The sequence below is a fragment of the Onychostoma macrolepis genome, chromosome 04 (assembly GCF_012432095.1).
Source record: "Onychostoma macrolepis isolate SWU-2019 chromosome 04, ASM1243209v1, whole genome shotgun sequence".
NCBI classification, from domain to species: Eukaryota; Metazoa; Chordata; class Actinopteri; order Cypriniformes; family Cyprinidae; genus Onychostoma; species Onychostoma macrolepis.
Genome location: NC_081158.1, coordinates 25,362,893 through 25,382,491, shown reverse-complemented (window position 1 = coordinate 25,382,491; position 19,599 = coordinate 25,362,893). Strand labels below are relative to the sequence as shown.

Genomic DNA, 19,599 nt, shown 5'->3' with positions numbered 1-19,599 from the left:
CACACCTGGAGAGTTTATACAAGGACTTCTTGTGAAATGGGAATCTGGCGATATGATCACATCAACTCTTCAATGACTGTGAACAGCTACTACTGAATCTCCTGACATCTGCTTTGACTGGTTGCCTAGATACGCTCAACACAAATGCTCTGATCGAAAGAAATGCAGTACTTGCATATGGAGAAACACTACTGTGTAAATGATTTAGTGTTATCTAAACATATCTAGGTCCTAGTTAAATATCATTCAGTGGAGCACAGCTCTTGTGTTATATGGTGACGTAATGGGAGTTTATTAGCTCTTATACAGCTTAGTAGTTGAGGTTTGATTTTGGGCCCAGAATACAGATCCTGAATCAGCTGAAAGGCCAGCTTCTCTAGTGGAGACGATAATCTGATATAAAGGCTCAGAGGAGGTGCTGGATTACATGAGGATAAGGTCTGAAACCATGGCCTGCTTTGATGGATTTTACACACACACACACACACACACACACACACACACACACACACGCACACTCACATACACTCAACAAACGAGTGGTAGAGTCAGCACTTAGCTGGGATCAGCCAACAAAAAACACCAATAGAAAAAAGTAACTGTCCTGACAAGGGATATGGGCACATAGTGACTGGCATGAGAAAACAGACTTGATATGACACCCTGACTGTGTTTACATGCACAACAATAATATGATGATAATCAAAATTTGGTCACATTCAGTTTATCATGTAAAACCAAATTAAGCCAATTTTCTAGTTTCCAGAAATCTGAATAATATAGATTATTCACAAACCCATAATATTCATTCAGATATGTGTGTGTGACCAATCAGGTAATTCTGGGTGATATTTGGTACAAATAGTCATGAAATACTAAGCTTCAAAGAAAAATGTATGGAGCAAGGAGGAAATTCACATTAAAAGAAACACCATGGCCTACATTTATAGGAGTCTCTTGTCCTACATTCTGCAATTAATCAAGCTCTTGTGTGTTATTGTTAAGGCCATGACTGACAATTAATGAATTTGTTACATTACAGTCCAAAATTACCAAAAATATAGCATAATAAATGGCAAGAGCAAGCATCTGCAGTATTTCTTAAAGAGAATAGCAGTTTATCCAGATCAAAAGCAGTGGAGAATGTAAACGTCTTTTTCAGAAAAACAGCTGGATTTTAATCAGAAAATTACATGACAGATTTCATGAAGGACACCTCCTAAAAAAACAGTAAATCAGCTTTGTGTCATGTGTGTGAGTCAATGCAAACGTCACTGAAATAACATGGCACGTGTTGTACGGTCAGGCTGCATGACGTGTCTTCATAAACCCATCAGTGTAACAGGCAGATCCATAAAGGCTGAACTTAAGACTATGATCGCATTAATGATGGAGCCAGAAGAGTAATGGGCTCCATAACTGAATTAGTGAAGGCTAATGTCAATATGTCCAGTGTTTGGCTTTATCCTCAGAAACACTTAATGGGGTTCTGTAATTCCTCAGTATTCCTTAAGGATACTTTATGGTGTTATTACACAGACGGAACTGAGGTGAGAATTGAAAATTAGCGCTCACCATGACACTGTATTGAGACACGGAGATGTTGTTGGGGTGAACGCTGAGTCTCACACACTGCTTTATATCAGAGGCAAAACGTCGAGGCTCGGATGACCGCTCACACTTCTCCTTCCTGGTGCACCTGGAAAACAAAGACAAAAAAAAAAAATACGTGAGAAAGACAGCGTGTAAAAGGAAGACAAAGCATTTGATAGAATGTGGGGGAAAATCAAAACAGCTGCACAAATGCGTTCAACCATCTCCTATCTGTGACCAGTGCAGCATGAGGGAAACAGAACACAAGCTTGGTTACTAGTCCAAATCCATGCATTATATTTCTGTTTCATATTTCAGGAGAGAGGGAGGTGGTTACAGAGAGAGAAAGAAAAGACCAGTTGGTTGTGGTGACTCTATCCTGTTTCTGTTCTCTCGGCGGTGCTAAAACAACAGCGACTCTATTTGTGGAAGCAGAGCAGGCCCAAAGGACCGAGGGACAAGCCAGCTTTGTGCTCTACCCTTAATGAAGCGTATTCATGGCTGCCGGGTTCTGCAGGTGGGGAGAAGCAGAGCTCAGAGACCCTCCCTTTAGATCCAAACACCCTCCACTCTGATCCGTTCACAACACTGGGTCACAGAGCCGATGAGGGGACCACCCTAACACTGTGACATCTAATCCAGACACATCAGATTACAGGACCAAGGTTAAGCACGTTTAAGACTATTTTACACTAGTGACTTAGTTCTGACCGCTTGACTTGCAAGGTACAAAATGGTGCTAAAGAACCCAGACACCAATACAGCGTGCTGTTTGCCTGGACCCTGTAACAGTAAATTAATGTAATATTTAATTATAAAAACAATCAGCATTAAAAAGATTATTCATTTATTTGTTTAGACACTACTTCTAATCCTTCATAAGATATAATGACATGAATTCAGTGCTATTGAGTAGAAAAGTAAAATGTCCTTTTGATAAAATATTAAAATAAAGTTAATATTTAAATATAATGTATTTAATTATTTATATTTTTTATTTGAAATCTTAATTAAAAAAAATGTATTAGATTAAAAGTACAAATTATACAGTAAGTATTTAGAAGAACCAATTTAAAATATAATATAATACAATATACAATTTTTGGATAAAATACCCAAAACACATCTTGTAATGGTTCATAAAATATACCTACATACGAAAGCGCACAATTGAGTCCTACACTTAAACATTTCAAAGTTTTTCTGGCTTGGATAGTACAACAGTGGATAAAATAGTCTGCTCTGACTGGGTTTTTTTAGCCTGTCATTCCCCTGACTAATCCAGATTGGCTTTATTCAAATCTGTGAAGCAATTAACTACGAATCAGCACAGAGTCCTTACGAGAGGGAGAGAAGTTTATAACGGATGACAGTTGTGACAGGGTTTTCTTCCACTGCAGAAAAGAAGGCGGGAGAGAGAGGTAGGACAGTGAATGAATTGAAAAGTTAAGAAGCCTAACGTGGAGAACTCTGAGAACAGAATGAGTATAATCTGCTGGTGAATGAAAGAGGAAACGAAAGAGATTTAAATGGCAACAATCATCCTCTTTCTCTGTGCTTCTGTGCTAAGCAGGTCTAAGATGCGTTTAATCAGAATGGCCTCCTTTGTAGCTCCAATCACACAGCCTGAATCCCTTTTCTGCAGCTTATTTAATAAGCATGCTGTGTACTACGTGTTCAAACACACACACACTTACGCTAGGTGGAAGCTATGGGTGGTGAAACATTGAACTCTAAAACGACAGAGTGTGTTGCATTCTCACAGCGCTGTGGGAGAGACAAACTGTCTTGTGCGAGTCTCTGGATGATTTGGCGGGGCTGTGCATGCCGCAGTTAGACGCACTTGTCAAAGTCCTTTAATAAAACATCACACCTAACAAGTCCCTCTCGGTCCGCGCCCATTACGTAACACTACAGGAAAGTATGTAGGCAGTGAAGCCTGTTTAAACACAGACATTATTCTTTCTCACCAATAGGGGGCATATAAGGGTTGTCTGTTTATAATTTGAAGATTACAGGGGCTTTGACATGTTGTGGCTGAAACAAGTCAATTCAGCTTGTAAGAACGGGAATATTTCTTATTTAAAAGGGCAATAAAGGAGATGCCTGCTTATGGCCTGAGAGCACTGTAAAAACATTTATGAGCCTTCATTTACGAGCTCGTGTAAAAGGCCCGGAGACAAATATCAGCAGGATAAACAGAACTGTTTGTGTATCTCACTCCTTTAATAAATTAAACATTTATTGGATGAATAAAATGAGTATGAAACTGGCCTTATTTATTTTCTTTATTCACATTTCCAGTTAAATTGTGAACAGTATTTATTTATTTCTATATAATATTTATTTCATTGTCCAATGATCAGTTCTGTTGCATTTGGAAATATTATAAACAATTTTATAAATACAAAAAATATATTACACATTTCATAGTAGATATTTTTGTAAAATAAAAAATATAACACTAAATTTTATACATATGAAATTACAATATACTTCACATTTCATATTAATATTATCAATACATTGCATTGTATAACTGACTTCTATTAGTTAATTATAATATATTACATTGGGTTGCATTTCCAGTTTCAAGACTTTTCTAGTGTGTATTTGTGTGTGTACTTCATTAATATTTCTACATGTGTGTATGTGCAGTTAAATGAGTTTATTAAAACCATCTCAGCTCTGCAAATGCTTTTCCATCTGATGAATTGGTGATCTCCCTGATAAGTCATCCAGCGTGCACCTGTCAACATGCGGGAGGTTTGTTTTAATACCTTATCATTAGTAAAGTAAACTGCTCTATTAGACGACTAAGGAGTAATTTGTTTCCCTCGTTATGTAAATGCTGCCCGAACATGGAGAAATGCGGTACTTTGATGAATAATGAACAGGAAATGAAATCGCATCAAAGCGATCAGGCAGACGGGAGCGCTGGAGTGGGCACATGCAAAACACTCAAGACGGCCTCCTGGCATCTCGCCTGCCCTCTCTCTTCCTGTTCCCCTCGTGACCCTCCGTTCACTCTGCTCTCTGACACACTGACCTAAATACCATCACATCATCCATGCTAGCAGAGGAGATAATAAACAAATAAATAACTACGCACATCGGTAAACGAATAAAAACATGTAATTAGTGCATCCAAATTCATCATACTTGCCAGTTTTGTGTTTTGATCGGGGGAAAGAATTATAGTAAGTTTGCAATGCCACCCTTCACATCAAACCCACAGATAGAGAGAGACTGCAGATGTCTTCAGAAGAAAGCAGCTAACAGAGTCAGCCAGAAGCAGCTAAATAATAAGTTCTGTTAAAATAATAAATCCCTCAAGGAGTTTTATTCAACAGAGTTTCACTTGCTGTACAACTAAAACTGTTAATTTACCATAAGAATGAGTTGGGGCTCATACTGGAAAATAGTAGCAACCTCGCTTTGCCAAGACTAATTTACGTATAATAAACATGAGGAAGTACATTTCTCACGTGTGACTGATGACAGTGGCCTAGTGGAGTTTAAAGTGTGGGAACTCCCAAGGTCTGACCAGCAGCATGAAGCAAAGACAGCTCTAATGGGACGAATACTGGAGAAGAACTACAGAAGTAGGTTTCAAAGGAAAGAGACTGTCTATGCTTAGAAAAGCAAACCAACACAGTAATTTTAGGATTTATGGAGTATACATGTTGGTGAGGTTACTCTGGAAATGTAATAGGTTACAGATTACCCTATTTAAAATGTGATGAGTAGTGTAAATGTCAATTACTTCATTAAAGTAATGTAACTGATCTCACCCAACACCTCAGTTTTTTCCTTTCACTGAGCTTGTTGCAGTACATTCTGTGATTGCCGCTTTAGAATTTGGCCCAAATTACTGCAGTTAACTTGGGAAGCAGAATAATTAAGATCCTACCTTTTACAATAACCTTGGAATTGGAAGTGTGTTTTAAAATGCTACCACAGTAGTCATAGTTTTGATAGCAGAAGAAAAACCTTTTACCGTGAAACGCCTACCGTTCCTAAGCCAATTCTACTCCAAACATCTCATTGAAATTCCATTATGCGTAAAATAAAAGGCAAAGCCACAGTACCATGGAGTTCAGCTGCTATAAGACAGACTTTTGAACTCTAGCCAGGTCATGCTCTACATATAGTACAGTAACATATTAAGATTACTTATAGATGAGTCAATGCATATTTGAATATGCACTTAAATATACATTCATCCCGATGGTTATCAAGCCTCCCTTTGGGACAGATTCCCAATGATTAACGGATGAGGAGCAAGAAGAGGAAATTGAGCTGAACTATTGCCCAGTGGCCAGACAGACAAACCCCCGTAAAGTTGCACATATAGAAAATAATTATTTTAAAATGCAGTGATACCCAGAGAGAAAGGGAGCAAGGGAGAGCACTGACAAAAGAAGGTGCAGCCACAATGACAAATGGCAGGTTTAAATTTAGAGGCAGCGCTGTGAGCCAGACCCTCAGAGCCCCCTGCGAGAGAAGAGCCGGTCGGTCACCATCATTATGGAGTGAGCAAAGAAGAAGGATGGAAGGAAATAGGGAGCCATGAAGCAGAGAGAAGGAAGGAGGGGAGAAGAGAGAAAGAGGAAGAGACTCGTGGAGAGTCATTACGCAGCCCAGTGGCTCTGACCCGATTATTCCCAGCAGAGACCTCGGGGCCACTGCCCCCCCACTGGGCCACAAACCTCAGCTGAGTGGAAAATTAGTGTGGAGCACCCCGGGAACGACCCCAACACACTGAGGCATACTGAGACACACAAACAAACGCTTGCACAAAAAACATCCAGGCTGAAGCACTCATGTCCAAAAAGTAGAATCCAATATTCATACAGCATGCAGCGGTATATAAATCACAAACAAGTTTCTATTACATATAAACAAGTATATATTATGCTCGTTTACTTTAAGGGTTACTCCACCCCAAAATAAAAATTGTCATTAATCACTTACCCCCATGACGTTCCAAACCCGTAAAAACTTTGTTCGTCTTCGGAAGACAATTTAAGATATTTTAGGTGAAACCTGGGAGGCTTGTGACTGTCCCATTGGCTGCCAAGTAATTAACACTGTCAAGGCCCAGAAAAGTATGAAAGACATCGTCAGGATAGTCCATCTGCCATCAGTGGTTCAATCTGAATTTTATGAAGTGACGAGAATACTTTTTGTACGCAAAGAAAATAAAAATAACTTTTTTCAACAATTCATCTCCGTGTCTTTCCGCGTCACCGTAGCGCCATTTTGGTCCACTGAATGCAAACTGTGTACGCTCCTCTGTATCAGCCGCACCAATAAGGATGCGCTATTTTCGTTCAAATCAAAGCGTAAAAAAGACACGTATAAAACGTATCCTTGTGTTGCGGCAGAGGAGACAAATTGTTGAAAATTTTTTATTTTATTTTCTTTGCGTACAAAAAGTATTCTCATCGCTTCATAAAATTCAGATTGAACCACTGATGGCAGATGGACTATCCTGACGATGCTTTACATACTTTTCTGGGCCTTGACAGTGTTAATTACTTGGCAGTCAATGGGACAGTCACAAGCCTCCTGGGTTTCATCTAAAATATCTTAAATTGTGTTCTGAAGACGAACAAAGTTTTTACAGGTTTGGAACGACATGGGGGTAAGTGATTAATGACAAAATTTTCATTTTGGGGAGGAGTAACCCTTTAATGCAGTGAATTAATTTTTATTTTTTTAAAGAAATAAAAAGCACTTTATCTCATTTTCTATTTGGAACTTTATAGACAAACCAAAAGACAAGATTATTCATGACAAATGAATAAGTCTGACGACAGTGCAAAGATGACATAATTCGCATTATGTAACAACTCGGTCTAAAACAGACTTAAAACAGAGCCAATTCATGCCCTTTGTAAATTGTAAGATTTGTATAATTTGATATGATTGATGGTCATGTAAGTCAAAATCTACTATGGGGATATAAAAAGCAACAAATCATGTAAAATAATTGATAATAATTGCCTTATGGTTTACTTTCTTTTGTGAAACACAAAAGATGATTTTTTGAAGAATGTTGGTAACCAAACAGTTTGGTGACAATTGACTTCCACTGTGTGGTCAAAAATATCATGGAAATCGACAGAAAACTGAAAATGTTTTAAGTAAATGATGACAGAATTGTAAGTTTTGGGTAGCCTATCCCTTTAATGGTTGTTTGGAAGTACAGGCTACAAAGATTGCCATGGATTCTTGTACTTTTGCCCAAACCTATTTACTTCTACGCCAAATATGCCTAAAAGCAGCATGACCTCAGAATCTGAGCTGCATTTCTAAACACTTTCATGTGACTTGAATCCATCTGACTCCAGACTACGGCACAGCTGGAGAGACGCATTACCTATCAAAGTTGCACACACCCACACAAATACCCACAATTCATCTCAATGCCATAAACGCGTCAAGTTTTCCGTGACGCAGCAGCGCTCGCATGCAATTTCAGGAGCTGTCAAAAACACCTCAGACCGGCTCCTTCATCTCATCTCCCTGCTGTCCCTGTTCCTACTGGGCCAGGGGACCCATCTTACCCTGCTAATATTAAACAGATTATCAGTCTCCTCCAACACCACGTCCCCTACAGATCTGATCAAACATTGCACATATTAATACCCGATCTGTCTCCTGTGCTTGCCTTCCGGCTGTCAGGATCCAGCTCAGAGGAACGTTTACAACTCTTTTTTTTTTTTTTATCATCTCTTGCTGTTTAGATCGAGCAGACAGATCTTTTTCCTTTCAGCTGCAGGGGTCAACTGAATTTTCAGCAGAAAGAAATACAGAACACGGAAGACCTCTAAGAATGACTGAAAAAGACAAAGGCAGAGTGGATGTGAGGACATTTAGATTCTTTGTCTTCAAAGTTATACAAAGCATTTTAAAGAGGTCACACTCAATAAGACTCCACCTAAGAAAGGAGAGTAACTTGAGAGTGTGTGTGCTATAGATAGAGCGTCTGTCCTCTATCACAAAGGGCAAACAAGCAGGTCTTCAGCCACCTGAGAGAATGATCCAACAGGTTCCATGTGCCCAGAGGAAAAATCAATGTGCCGCTCAAATTAGAGAGAACAATCTGATCTGGTCGAACATTTATGAAAACATTTTGCTTCTGTGCCAATGCAAGGTGAATGGCAATTACAAAGAGTTTGTGAACTGGCATATCACGTTTCTGGAGTTGTTTGGAAAAGAGAAACATGCATGACATTTGAAACCTGTGTAAAATTAGGCTACAATGAACACAAGACTGTCTCATTTCGTATCTTACCTGTGCTGGTTCAAAACCGTACACCTGCTGTGATGAATGCAATGTTCTTTCCATAATTCACAGCGGTGTTTATTCCCACAGCTTTATAGACCATTCAAAGACTTGGAAAATCATGAAAAGGAAATTTTTCACAAGATAAATTTAGAAGCACATTCTAACAGCACTTTTTAGTTGCTATATCACACTGTGACAAGAAGTCTCTATTGTTAAACGAGCTCAGAAAGGTTATTGTAAAAATATAATTTTTGTAGCATAAAACTTGTGCTGAGAACTTTGCTTTACTTTAGTGATTTGGTTGGAATTATACATTTAAAACAATGGATTCATTGAGTCTTTTGTGCAGTATACTAAGTGACTAAAGTTAAAGATTGATACATAATGTTACATGCTCGTTTTTGGTTAATGTTAGTTAATGCATTATTTAACATTAATGGGACTTTATTGTATATGTATAAATATTGGTAACACTATTTTACGGCGTCCTTGTTACACAAGTTATATGTGCTTACTATTATAACAATAAATTATTCATAATTACATGCAAGTAACCATAAGCCAAACCCTAATCCTAACCCTAACCATATAGTAAGTACATGTAGTTAATTAATATTACTCAGTACTTAAATGTGTAATTACACTGTAACAAGGACTCCTTGAAATAAAGTGTAACCAAAATATTATTAGAATTTAATAACAGTTTATTCAGTGGTGTATATATTACCATTAGTATAATATAATAAAAAAGTTAATTAATAAAATAAATAAAAATGTTGTCATTCTTATGTTGGTGTTACTCCAAAATGTATGACTGACTTTGTTCTGCTAAACACAAAAAAAAATGAAATTTGAATTTCTGAATTTCCTTTCGCTTCTGGGAAGTAGACAGTAATGCGCTTTGGAATGACATGACGATGAATACATAATGACAGAATTTTCATTTTTGCTTGAACTATTCCTTTAACTTCCTCCACATCTATTTCCTGTCTTTTCAATCAATGCCTGTGTGCTTTCTCTCTTTCTCTCTCAGGTGTGTCTGTCTCCATGTCTAGTTCACGCTCTGTCACACCAGGACAGGCCACCCCGCTTGCTGTCTTCTACCCCCTCTCCCCTTTGCCTTCTCTCTCTGTGTCTCCTGCTCTTTCTCTGGTGACAGCATGGTGACAGTGAGGGATAGGTTGAGTCGTGTAGGACTGCCTGCTCTCTGAGAGATCTCGCTGACAGTCGTGAGTGTGGCTGTAGTTCTGTCCTGATGCTTCCGTCACTTTTGGAGCATGTTCCTTTCTCTCAGCCAGCCGCAAACTCCTCCTCCCGGCTCTTCAGGAGTTCAGCACCAGGGGCGACAGAGCCGGTCCTGTTCCCCTGGGGAGATGCCACTCTCTGCTGGGCACAGAGGGTGCCGTGCGTGTTTTGGGTCCAAAACAACTCAGGACTGACTTGACAGGTCCGGGTGGAATGCTCTAAGAATAAATTGCTCCTGCTGATAGTACCGTTTATTTGCATGTGCAGTCTACATCATTTTAGAAATGCCACATGCAAAAGTGCTGTAACTACTTATGGCTCGTTTCCACTGAGCGGTACGGTACAGCACAGTTTAGTACAGTACGATTCGGTATGGGTAACCCTGATCAGGCTTGCGTTTCCACTGCCAATAGTACCCTTACTTGGTAGGCGTGATGTATGCCGGAAAGTAGTGATAGACGATAAAGCGCGACAATAAGCACAACTCTGCCTCTTTTTGTTAAATGTCAGTTTTAATGAACAATAATAGCCATTATAAAAGTATAAGTACAAAGTATAAGAGGCTTATATAAGAGGAAATAAAGACAAAAGCAAACAATTCAGTCAAATGTATGCTACAGGTCAGCGTTGTTCTACGGTAAAGTTCAAAATAAATATATAAAAAGTTAAACATAACTTTGTGCTCAGCCAAAACGATATGACCAGGAACAAATCATAGATTCATGAGACCACCAATGTCTGCTAAATATAGCCTACCCACAACGAATTGTATCTCATGTTTAATTACTACAGAGACATCAGAGCCAGCGGAAATGTCAGAAGGACTAGCCGAGCTAAGGCTGCTCTATGCGGACACACAAGCACTGAGCGCCCGGTGATCGCATGGAGCTCCGAAATCGGCATAGCAAATTTTCAAATAGGAGCTATCTTTATAAATAAACCACAGATTTGAGATTTAAACAATTACATTCTCTCCTGAAAAAACTCTTAAAAATACATTTCATGACACAATAACAGTATATTTAGAAAATTACGCGGGTTTTTGGGCAATGACCGTTTCACAAGTCCACAAGAACAGACAAGAATGCATATTGAGAAACGGCTATTGTCCGTGTGAAAATATAAAATGATAAAATACACTGTTATATTTTTTTGCGTTTGCGCCCTCTGATGTAAATAAAGCAAAGAGTGGAACGAGTGAAGGAGAAGATTTAACCCCTTGTATGACGCAAATGTGACGATTCTAGTCAATAAATCAACGTTCTGCAGTTAGTTTAGCTCCACCCTTTTGCTACCCTTTGCTGTGCTAGGTACCCCAACGGAAGGGTACCAAAAAAGTGGTACGGTACGGTATGCTACGCTATTTTGGTACCATTCACAACTTCTGACAGCAGAAATAATTGCGTACCATACCGTACTGTACCAAACCGTACTGCTCAGTGGAAACGAGCCATTTGTGTGTCATTGTTAAAATAATAATTTTTTTTTTTTAATTGCCCAGCTCTGACAAAATTTCGGTAACACTTTAGAATAGGGAATAGTTATTCAGCATTAACTACGACTTTTCCCTCAAAAAACTTTCTAATTTGCTTCTTATTAATAGCTAGTAAGCTAGCTGTTAAGTTTAGGTATTCGGTAGGATTAGGGATGTAGAATAAGGTCATGTAGAATAAGGCATTAATATGGGCTTAATTACTACTAATAGTAAGTAATTAACAACTTGTTAAAAGACCCTAAAATAAAGTGTTACCAAAATTTCTTTGGTCCCAGATTAACTTGTTGAATAAAATTTCTATTACAATTGTTATGTCAATTTGATTTCATGGTTAAAGGCAGGTATACAGAAGAATGTGAATTTTGCTAGGAATCGAACCCATAATCTCGAAATTTCTAGCGCCATGCTCTACTGTTTGAGTTTAAAAATGTAATTTTAAAATGTAATCAATTTAAAACTGAGAAAAATATTTAATGTTGAAAAAAATGATTGAAAAACGCAATTTTAAAATGACAAAAACTTACATAGGTAGTGCCATGTACGTTTCGTGACATATTCGATGTGAAATGTCCACTGAGTGGCACTAAGAGTGTTAATTTTTTTCCTGGAACAGAAAAACCATCTGCATTACAGCTAAACCTACCCGATAGTACGAACAAAAGCGAATGTGACGTAAAACCGCAACCACAAGCATGCCATTTTTGCTTGTTTTTCGATATCTCATCTTTGAGCTCTTTCATCGTGAGTCATGTTTTTCATGGGATTCGTACCCAAAGATTCCACATCCTAAGTCCAGTTCTGTGCCGGCTGAGATACCAAGCAAGCTTTTTACGTCCAGAAAGTGAAACATAACTGTGTACAGAAACAATTACAAGTGTTTTCTTGCTATTTTACCACCTCTAGTGTTCATTTCTGTTGGAAACTGCAGTGATATGTACAGCAATTATTGGTATGCATTTCATGTTTTGCGAAAAACTTTCCACGGGTACGTTTTAGTCATGAAATCAGGTTGTAAAAATGTTTTTGTAATGTAAGTATTATTGTTAAAGGTTTAATGTTTTTACCCAATACCTTATTTTGAAAAATAAAAAAGCTAAATAATACATTTGAAATATAAAATTAACAAACAAATAAATAAATAAATAAAATAATAAAACCATAAACCCTATTCACTTGTGGATGCAATCTGTAAAGTTTGTTCGTGAAGGACATCATGGCCATTACAGTTTTAAACAATGATCGCATCTCTCATAAAGCCTCAGCAACAAGCTGTCAAAGATACTGATGGATAGAGACATATTGATATTCTTGATATGCCCCAAAATAATATCCATCTCATAGCCATCCTAATAAAGATACATAAAGATATTATAATGGAGTGTGAATTTGCATCTCTGTCAATCTGCTCCAGTCTCAGCCTGTCAGCCTTCGAAAAGAGAGACGGAAATCTGACAGCCTTATTTTCCCTGTCTTAATTATGATTTACAGCCTTTCCGTCTCCACACCATTCCAAAGCATCACAATCGCTGCTCATTTACACCCTATGCAAAATGACTGCCTGCGAAACATTCTGGCAATGTTTCCAAGACATTTGTAAAGCAGTCAGGGGAGTTATTCATTGCAGCCCTCGGGAACTAGTGCGATCGTCAAGGATGGATGTAATGTTGTTAAACTGTGATGAATACGTTTTCCACTCAATCTGGGATTAAAAAATTAAATGAATACTATAGACTCCACAGATTGAGAGAATGCAAACATCCTTCATTCACAAAATACTATGCTGATTGCAACAGCACTTTCTCACTTATTTATTTATTTTACTTGATCCCTAATTCAACTTTTTTATATAAATAAGTATAAAAATGTATTCATTTTGTGTGGGTCTAGAATATACAACAATACTAATGCTCTTCTCTCATAAACATGAACAAATGATCCTCTCCAAGTTAAAGGGGCAGAGAGGGTTCAGATGGGAAAAAAAAATGAAAGCCTTAACAAGTAAACAAACCGCTTCATAAATTACACATCTGAACATTTAAACTAGGGGAGCGCCCTCCCCCTCTCCTAGAGTTATTGATTTTTGCCTCTCTGGTCCTGTTTTCCAAGACTAACAGACTCTTCTGGAGATCTTCTGGGTAAACAGAAGTCTGGAGCAGGCGGCTTTGCTCCTGTGTTGACAGCGAGAGGGAAGGTTATCTGAAGGTTGATTGGAAACAACAAACTTGCAGAGAGGCTCTTAAACTAAACAGCAACTCACAGATATTTGTCTTTTCTCCCTTGCTATCCAATCTCATAGCTATAAAATAAATTTAAAAGGTATTGTTGCCTCAGGTTTGTCTTATAACTCACATTCAGATGAAAGATGTATGGAGGCCATTTTGGCCCTGGCCATTTTGTATTCAAGACCTCAGCACAACTGAATCCAGCTTAGTAAGTCAATTTGTTGTATGTTTTAAAGGGGTCACATGATGATATTTTAAAGATCATTATTTTGTGTATTTGGTGTAACAGAATATGTTGACATGCTTTAATGTTCAAAAAACACATTATTTTTCAAATACTGTACATTATTGTAGTTCCTCTATGCCCCGCCTCTCTCAAATGCATCGTTTTCTACAAAGCCCCTCCTTCCAACAAGTGCAGTCTACTCTGATTGGCCAACTGACCCAGTGCATTGTGATTGGCCGAACACCACAAGCACGCGTCAGAAATGTAACGCCACTTACCATAATCGCGAGCTTCAGCTTTCAAGTTAGTTTTATCAGTTCAAGCCCGAAAGGGGAACAGAGTCGCGTGACAGACACAGTGATGATGCTCGTATGTATTTGCAGTACATAAGCCACGGTTAAGACTATTTCTGACCGGCTGTACACTCCGCTGTGATGTGACCCTGTTCCCTCACACACACACTCACACGACGCGTTATGCACAAAACTCCGCATTTGAACAGTCAACAGCAATACTTGAACTAAGAACAAAACGTACTTACAGTTGCTGATTCAGAAGTGTCGGATTGTCATAGCAAAGTCGGAATTGACCCTTTTATTTAATTTTTTTTTTTTAGAAATAGCTTTCGTCCATAGCCAGCCTTGTACTCTCCTAGGCCCACAAAACTGTCATCCATCCATTCGAACATTTGGGTTGTGCTGTTGTGTTGTAAACAAATCTTTATCAATGATTTCTAATTGCATCTACTTTCGGATAGCCAAATAAAGTGCTTTTGCTTTCGCATAGAAACACACAGCGTCTCCCTGACATGACTGCATCAACACTACTGCGGTTACTGAAACCACACCTTCTTTCTTTGAGTGAACATTTGGGCAGCATTACACAAATATTTCCACATCGTGACGTAGACATGTGGGGGTGTGTTTGAATGAGCCATTTTAGGGGAGCGTGGACGAGTCTTAACTTTTATAAAGAATATCTCTTTGGGTTTGAGACTTTAGTCTTTGCAACTTTAGGGATCTCACCTATGCACGAACAGCTTGTAACACTCCAAAGAGAAAGGAAAACTTGAAATTGCATCATATTACCCCTTTAATGCCCACTGCATTTAAACTTTCAAGGAAACAAGATTTAGGATTAGTTTACACTGTTCAACAGTGGTAAAAGAGAAAAAAACCAGAGGGTCTGAGGGTTTGTGTGGTGATCCAGTCCACAAACTGAAGGTCAGAGCCAAGCATCCTGAGACTGAGTTAATGCATTGTTAATTTAGTGACACACAATCTTCCCAAGTGGATTATACACACACACACACACACACACTCAAATGGACCCCCTGACCCTTAACCCCTCTGCTCCATTTTCCCCATGATCAATAGTAGTGCGAGTTGAGCAAATAAGCCCAGCCATCCATCCATTCCTTCTGCATGTTGTTTTCCTTCTCTCTCTAGTGACTGTGTGGAACTCTTTTGACTTTTGCATCCCTCTTGAGGACTGTAGTGATCTGTGTCTCATCACAGAGTCCTGTTCTCCAGCAGTCTAGATTACTATATTTATGCTCTGCTGGCCAACATATTGACCTCACTTAACACAAAACAGCCCTCTGAAACTCTTGCTTTGTGCCATTAGACTGTTTCATGCTTTTTGATGTGTCGGGAGGATCATGAGAGAGACAGACAGGAAAAAGAGCTAACGGCTTCCTTGAGTGATCTGAACAAACCTCTAACCCTGGTGTTAAACTGGTGCCTCAGAGGTTTTGTTACAGATATGAATGATACCTAAAATTTCCTGTTTCTAAGCCAACATACTTGAATCTGGTGCTGAACACTATTAAGGGTTTTATTTTTTATTTTTTATTCTTTACCAAAAACGCACAAAAACTTGTATTTCTTTCCATAAATAGCCATATATTCCTCTTCATGTTCCTCTATAGAAATCCATGGGTAACTATGGTAACTGGGATTTTCTCCGCAGAGGAAGAGTAATTGTATGAGTTAGCAGAGGCAGTGTTATGGTCTAGTAAGATGAGCAAAATTAGGCAATTATTAATAATTCCAGTTCTCGTTAAAACCTTTTTAAATGAATTATTTTTAGCTTTTACTTAGTTAATTTATCATCAGTTCCTGTGCCTGCCCTGATACGCTTTGTACTTTGAGTTACACTGGCAAAAGTAAATTAAAAGATCAGAGCAACTAGAAATAGTTGCTTAAGGTGACAAGTGCACCTTTTCCCACTTTACACTGTTTTTATGTGTGGTTTCTGACATCTTGAAAAATAAATGTTTTTTTTTTTTTCACTTATTTGAATCCAGTTTCTTACATGAACTTTAAGCATCAAACAGCTCACAAAAGTGCTTTATTGAGAAGTGTTATTTTAGTATTTTATATACTAATAGTATTTAATATTTTGAATTAGCCTTTTTGCATTTTTACTTTCATTTTAGTTTGAGTTTTAGTAATTGCATGTGCTTTTGTCATTTTTATTTATTTTATTTATTTGCAATCTTAGTACTTTAGACTTATTTTGTCAGTTAAAGCAACATTTGTAATTTGTTAATTTTTCAATGAATGTTTTTTATTTTAGGGTTATTCCGTGTCAAATTAACAACATTTTGGAAACTTCCCCAGCTTCAATTTTTGATTTTTGAGAAATATAAACATGCATAGTGATGAAAGCCAAAATATTAAAATGTCACAAATGTATATTTCCTGGTTATTCCACTATTTTGCAGAAGGGGGTCAAAATGACAATTTTCACCTGAGATTTGGTGCCAATTTACAGGGGTGTAAAAATGACTTCAGAAAGCTGGCAGCATCATTTTTTATTTCTACACAGATTGGTAGGTCTATTAGTAAAATCTGTTGAATTGAGCAATCTCTGTTTCATTATATGCCAACGGAGATGGTTCAAAAATGGCAAAAAGTACTACTTGTGTTTTTTTTTTTTACCTCAAATTTGCATGCCTGTAACTCAAAAAGTATTAAAGATATCCTTTTAAATTCTGTTTTTAAACAAACTTTCCTTTTGGCATGTTTGTTTTAAAGTACCTAAATGGCTCAATCCCAGAGATCTGGTGATCTTAATCCAGCTCCATGAATAAACTGGCAAATTGTACACATTTTCAGTGGTCAAAAACCAAATGTGGGTCATTTTGCATACAGCTGATTCTTTTTTCTTTTAAAGAGGAGTATCTGAAGAACAAATAATGTTGAATGTAATAATGTTGAAATGTATCTTGTGATTTTCTATCAACACCATTGCATAGAACATACCCATTTAAGTGCCATAAATATTTTTTTTTTCCAAAGTTTGCATGCTTGTAACTTTAAAAGTATTCAAAATATTTTAATATCCTTCTAGATTCTCATTCGTAATGAACTTTTTCTTTTGAAATATTAATTTTCAAGGCCCCATATAGTTCATTCCCATAGATATGGGGATTTCAAAGCAGCTCCATGTTCAAATTGTTGAATTTTACCCATTTTAAATGTAATCACTTACACTACATGTATTTATCTTTCTACAGAAAAAAAATAGAATGACTACAGAATAGAATGAACCTTAGAACTGTATCTCTCACAGAGAGATGGACAGAGAGAGAGACAAACAGATCTCTCAAACTCTCTGAAATGATCAGAGTGAGAAGTGTAGTCCATCTGATCTCTGCACTTCTCTATTGATCTGTTTACAGTGTCTTTCATCTCTCATTAAAAAGACAACCATACAGTCGCTGTATGACAGTCAGATAATCTCTTTGTGGCATATCAGTGTTAAGATATGCTGCTTTAAGCATCATTACCTATGAAAAACAGGTAGATTACAGCAGACAAACACTGGCAGGAGTCATGCCTGGCGTGAGAGAGCCCTCTCTGGACAGGACTCGAGTTACAGGGACCCTGGTTAAGTATGCAGGGGAGGAGAAGATGGGAAAGGTAAACTCCAGGGCAATCAATCAGCCGGGGACCCAGGGAGGCCAGGTCAGATTGCCTGACTCCATCAGAGAGTGGTGCTGTTCACTTTCTCTGGGCATGAGGCCATGAGAGAGGAGAGAGAATGAGAGAGTGCTATGAGAAAGTAATGAAAAACACAGAAGGGACAAATAGAACAGGGATATGAAAAATGCAGAGACAAAAGAGTCCAAAATAAGAAGCGACACAGGGCCTGAATGGAAGCGAGGGTTGGCCTATGCAGATGCAGCCGTACTGGTTGTGTTGCCAACCAACATAAAGACCTCCTGCGAGTGCTGGCCCTTCTACCACCTGAGGCTAAACAACAAACTGCTGCTGTTTTTATTAGCATTGTGTCCCGTGTACACTTGACACTGTTTCTGCTGCCAGAGGACAGAGAGAAATGACAGTGAAGGAGAGAAAGAGGCAGCTCTCTCTCTCTCTCTAGCTGCACAGTTTTCAGTCACAAATGACCTCCTTCCTTCATGGACAGTCATGGCAAGTTGATCAGCCCGCACAGGACTCAATCCAAAACTAATAACATCATTCACAGCGGCTAAATAAATAAACAAAAAAATATAAATTGGACAAAATTCAAATAGTATAAAAACACAATCTACTTTGCAGCAACACTGCACACCTGCCTTCAACTGCACCTGAATCAATAGGTAAATCTGAGAAGTTTATATGCTCTATTTGTCTTACGTCTTGTGAATTCACAAGTCAAAGGTGTTTAAGACCGTAATGTTTTTAATGTGACTTGTATTTAGTATTTAAATATTAAAAACAATTGTGGGCCAATTAAAAAGTGAGTAAAAAAAACCCCAATGATTTAAATAAATAAAAAGAAACCCAAGTGGCTACATGAATAAACAGCTTAATAAATATTTAAATGGATAATAGATAGTACATAAATTATGTGACTTAAAAATGATAAAAAATACTGCCAAATAAATTGCTAAAATTGGTAAAGAGCTAATAAATGAAATCATTAATAAAAATACAAATTATGTGATACATTAAATATAATGGACAACATAAATTACTAAACTAACAGCTAAAATTGTCAATTAGCTAAATAAATAGCTAAATGTCTAAAATGACTATATAATATATAATAATATAATAATTAATTATATTAAATATAATGATCGATAAAAATAATTAAAATTGCGAAATAAAAAAAATAAGAGTATGCTAATGTTTACTACAAGTAGTACAAAGTGTCTCAATTCACCTGTACTCATCCTTTAAAGATCGTCTGGATAAGGAAGTGCTCTAGAGCTGACGTTAAGCAACAAAGCTTAAGACCGAAACTATCAAACATCTCAGGAGGAAACGATACATGCACAGGCCATTTGAGCACCTGTCTCACTGTCCAGCACTAATGCAGCTCTCGCTTTTACAAAAGCAAGAGAGAGCGAGAGAGAGCGAGAGAGAACGGGAGTGTGAGAGACAGATGAGTGTGAGAGACAGATGAGTGTGAGATTTTAAGCATGCCTGACCTTGGGCAGCCATGTGGCAAACGCCATGCCCATGGCCCCTGTCGTGTCTAGAGCACTCAAAAACCCTGA

At 37.8% G+C, this 19,599-nt stretch overlaps 1 protein-coding gene across 1 annotated transcript in view; it reads right to left on the bottom strand.

Moving 5' to 3' along the window:
• The window catches only part of plxna4 (plexin A4), a 220,393-nt gene that overhangs the window by 71,561 nt on the left and 129,233 nt on the right, over nt 1-19,599 (bottom strand). The window contains 1 exon segment of the mRNA XM_058773276.1: nt 1,576-1,699. Within this exon segment, the coding sequence (XP_058629259.1) occupies nt 1,576-1,699 (124 nt within the window).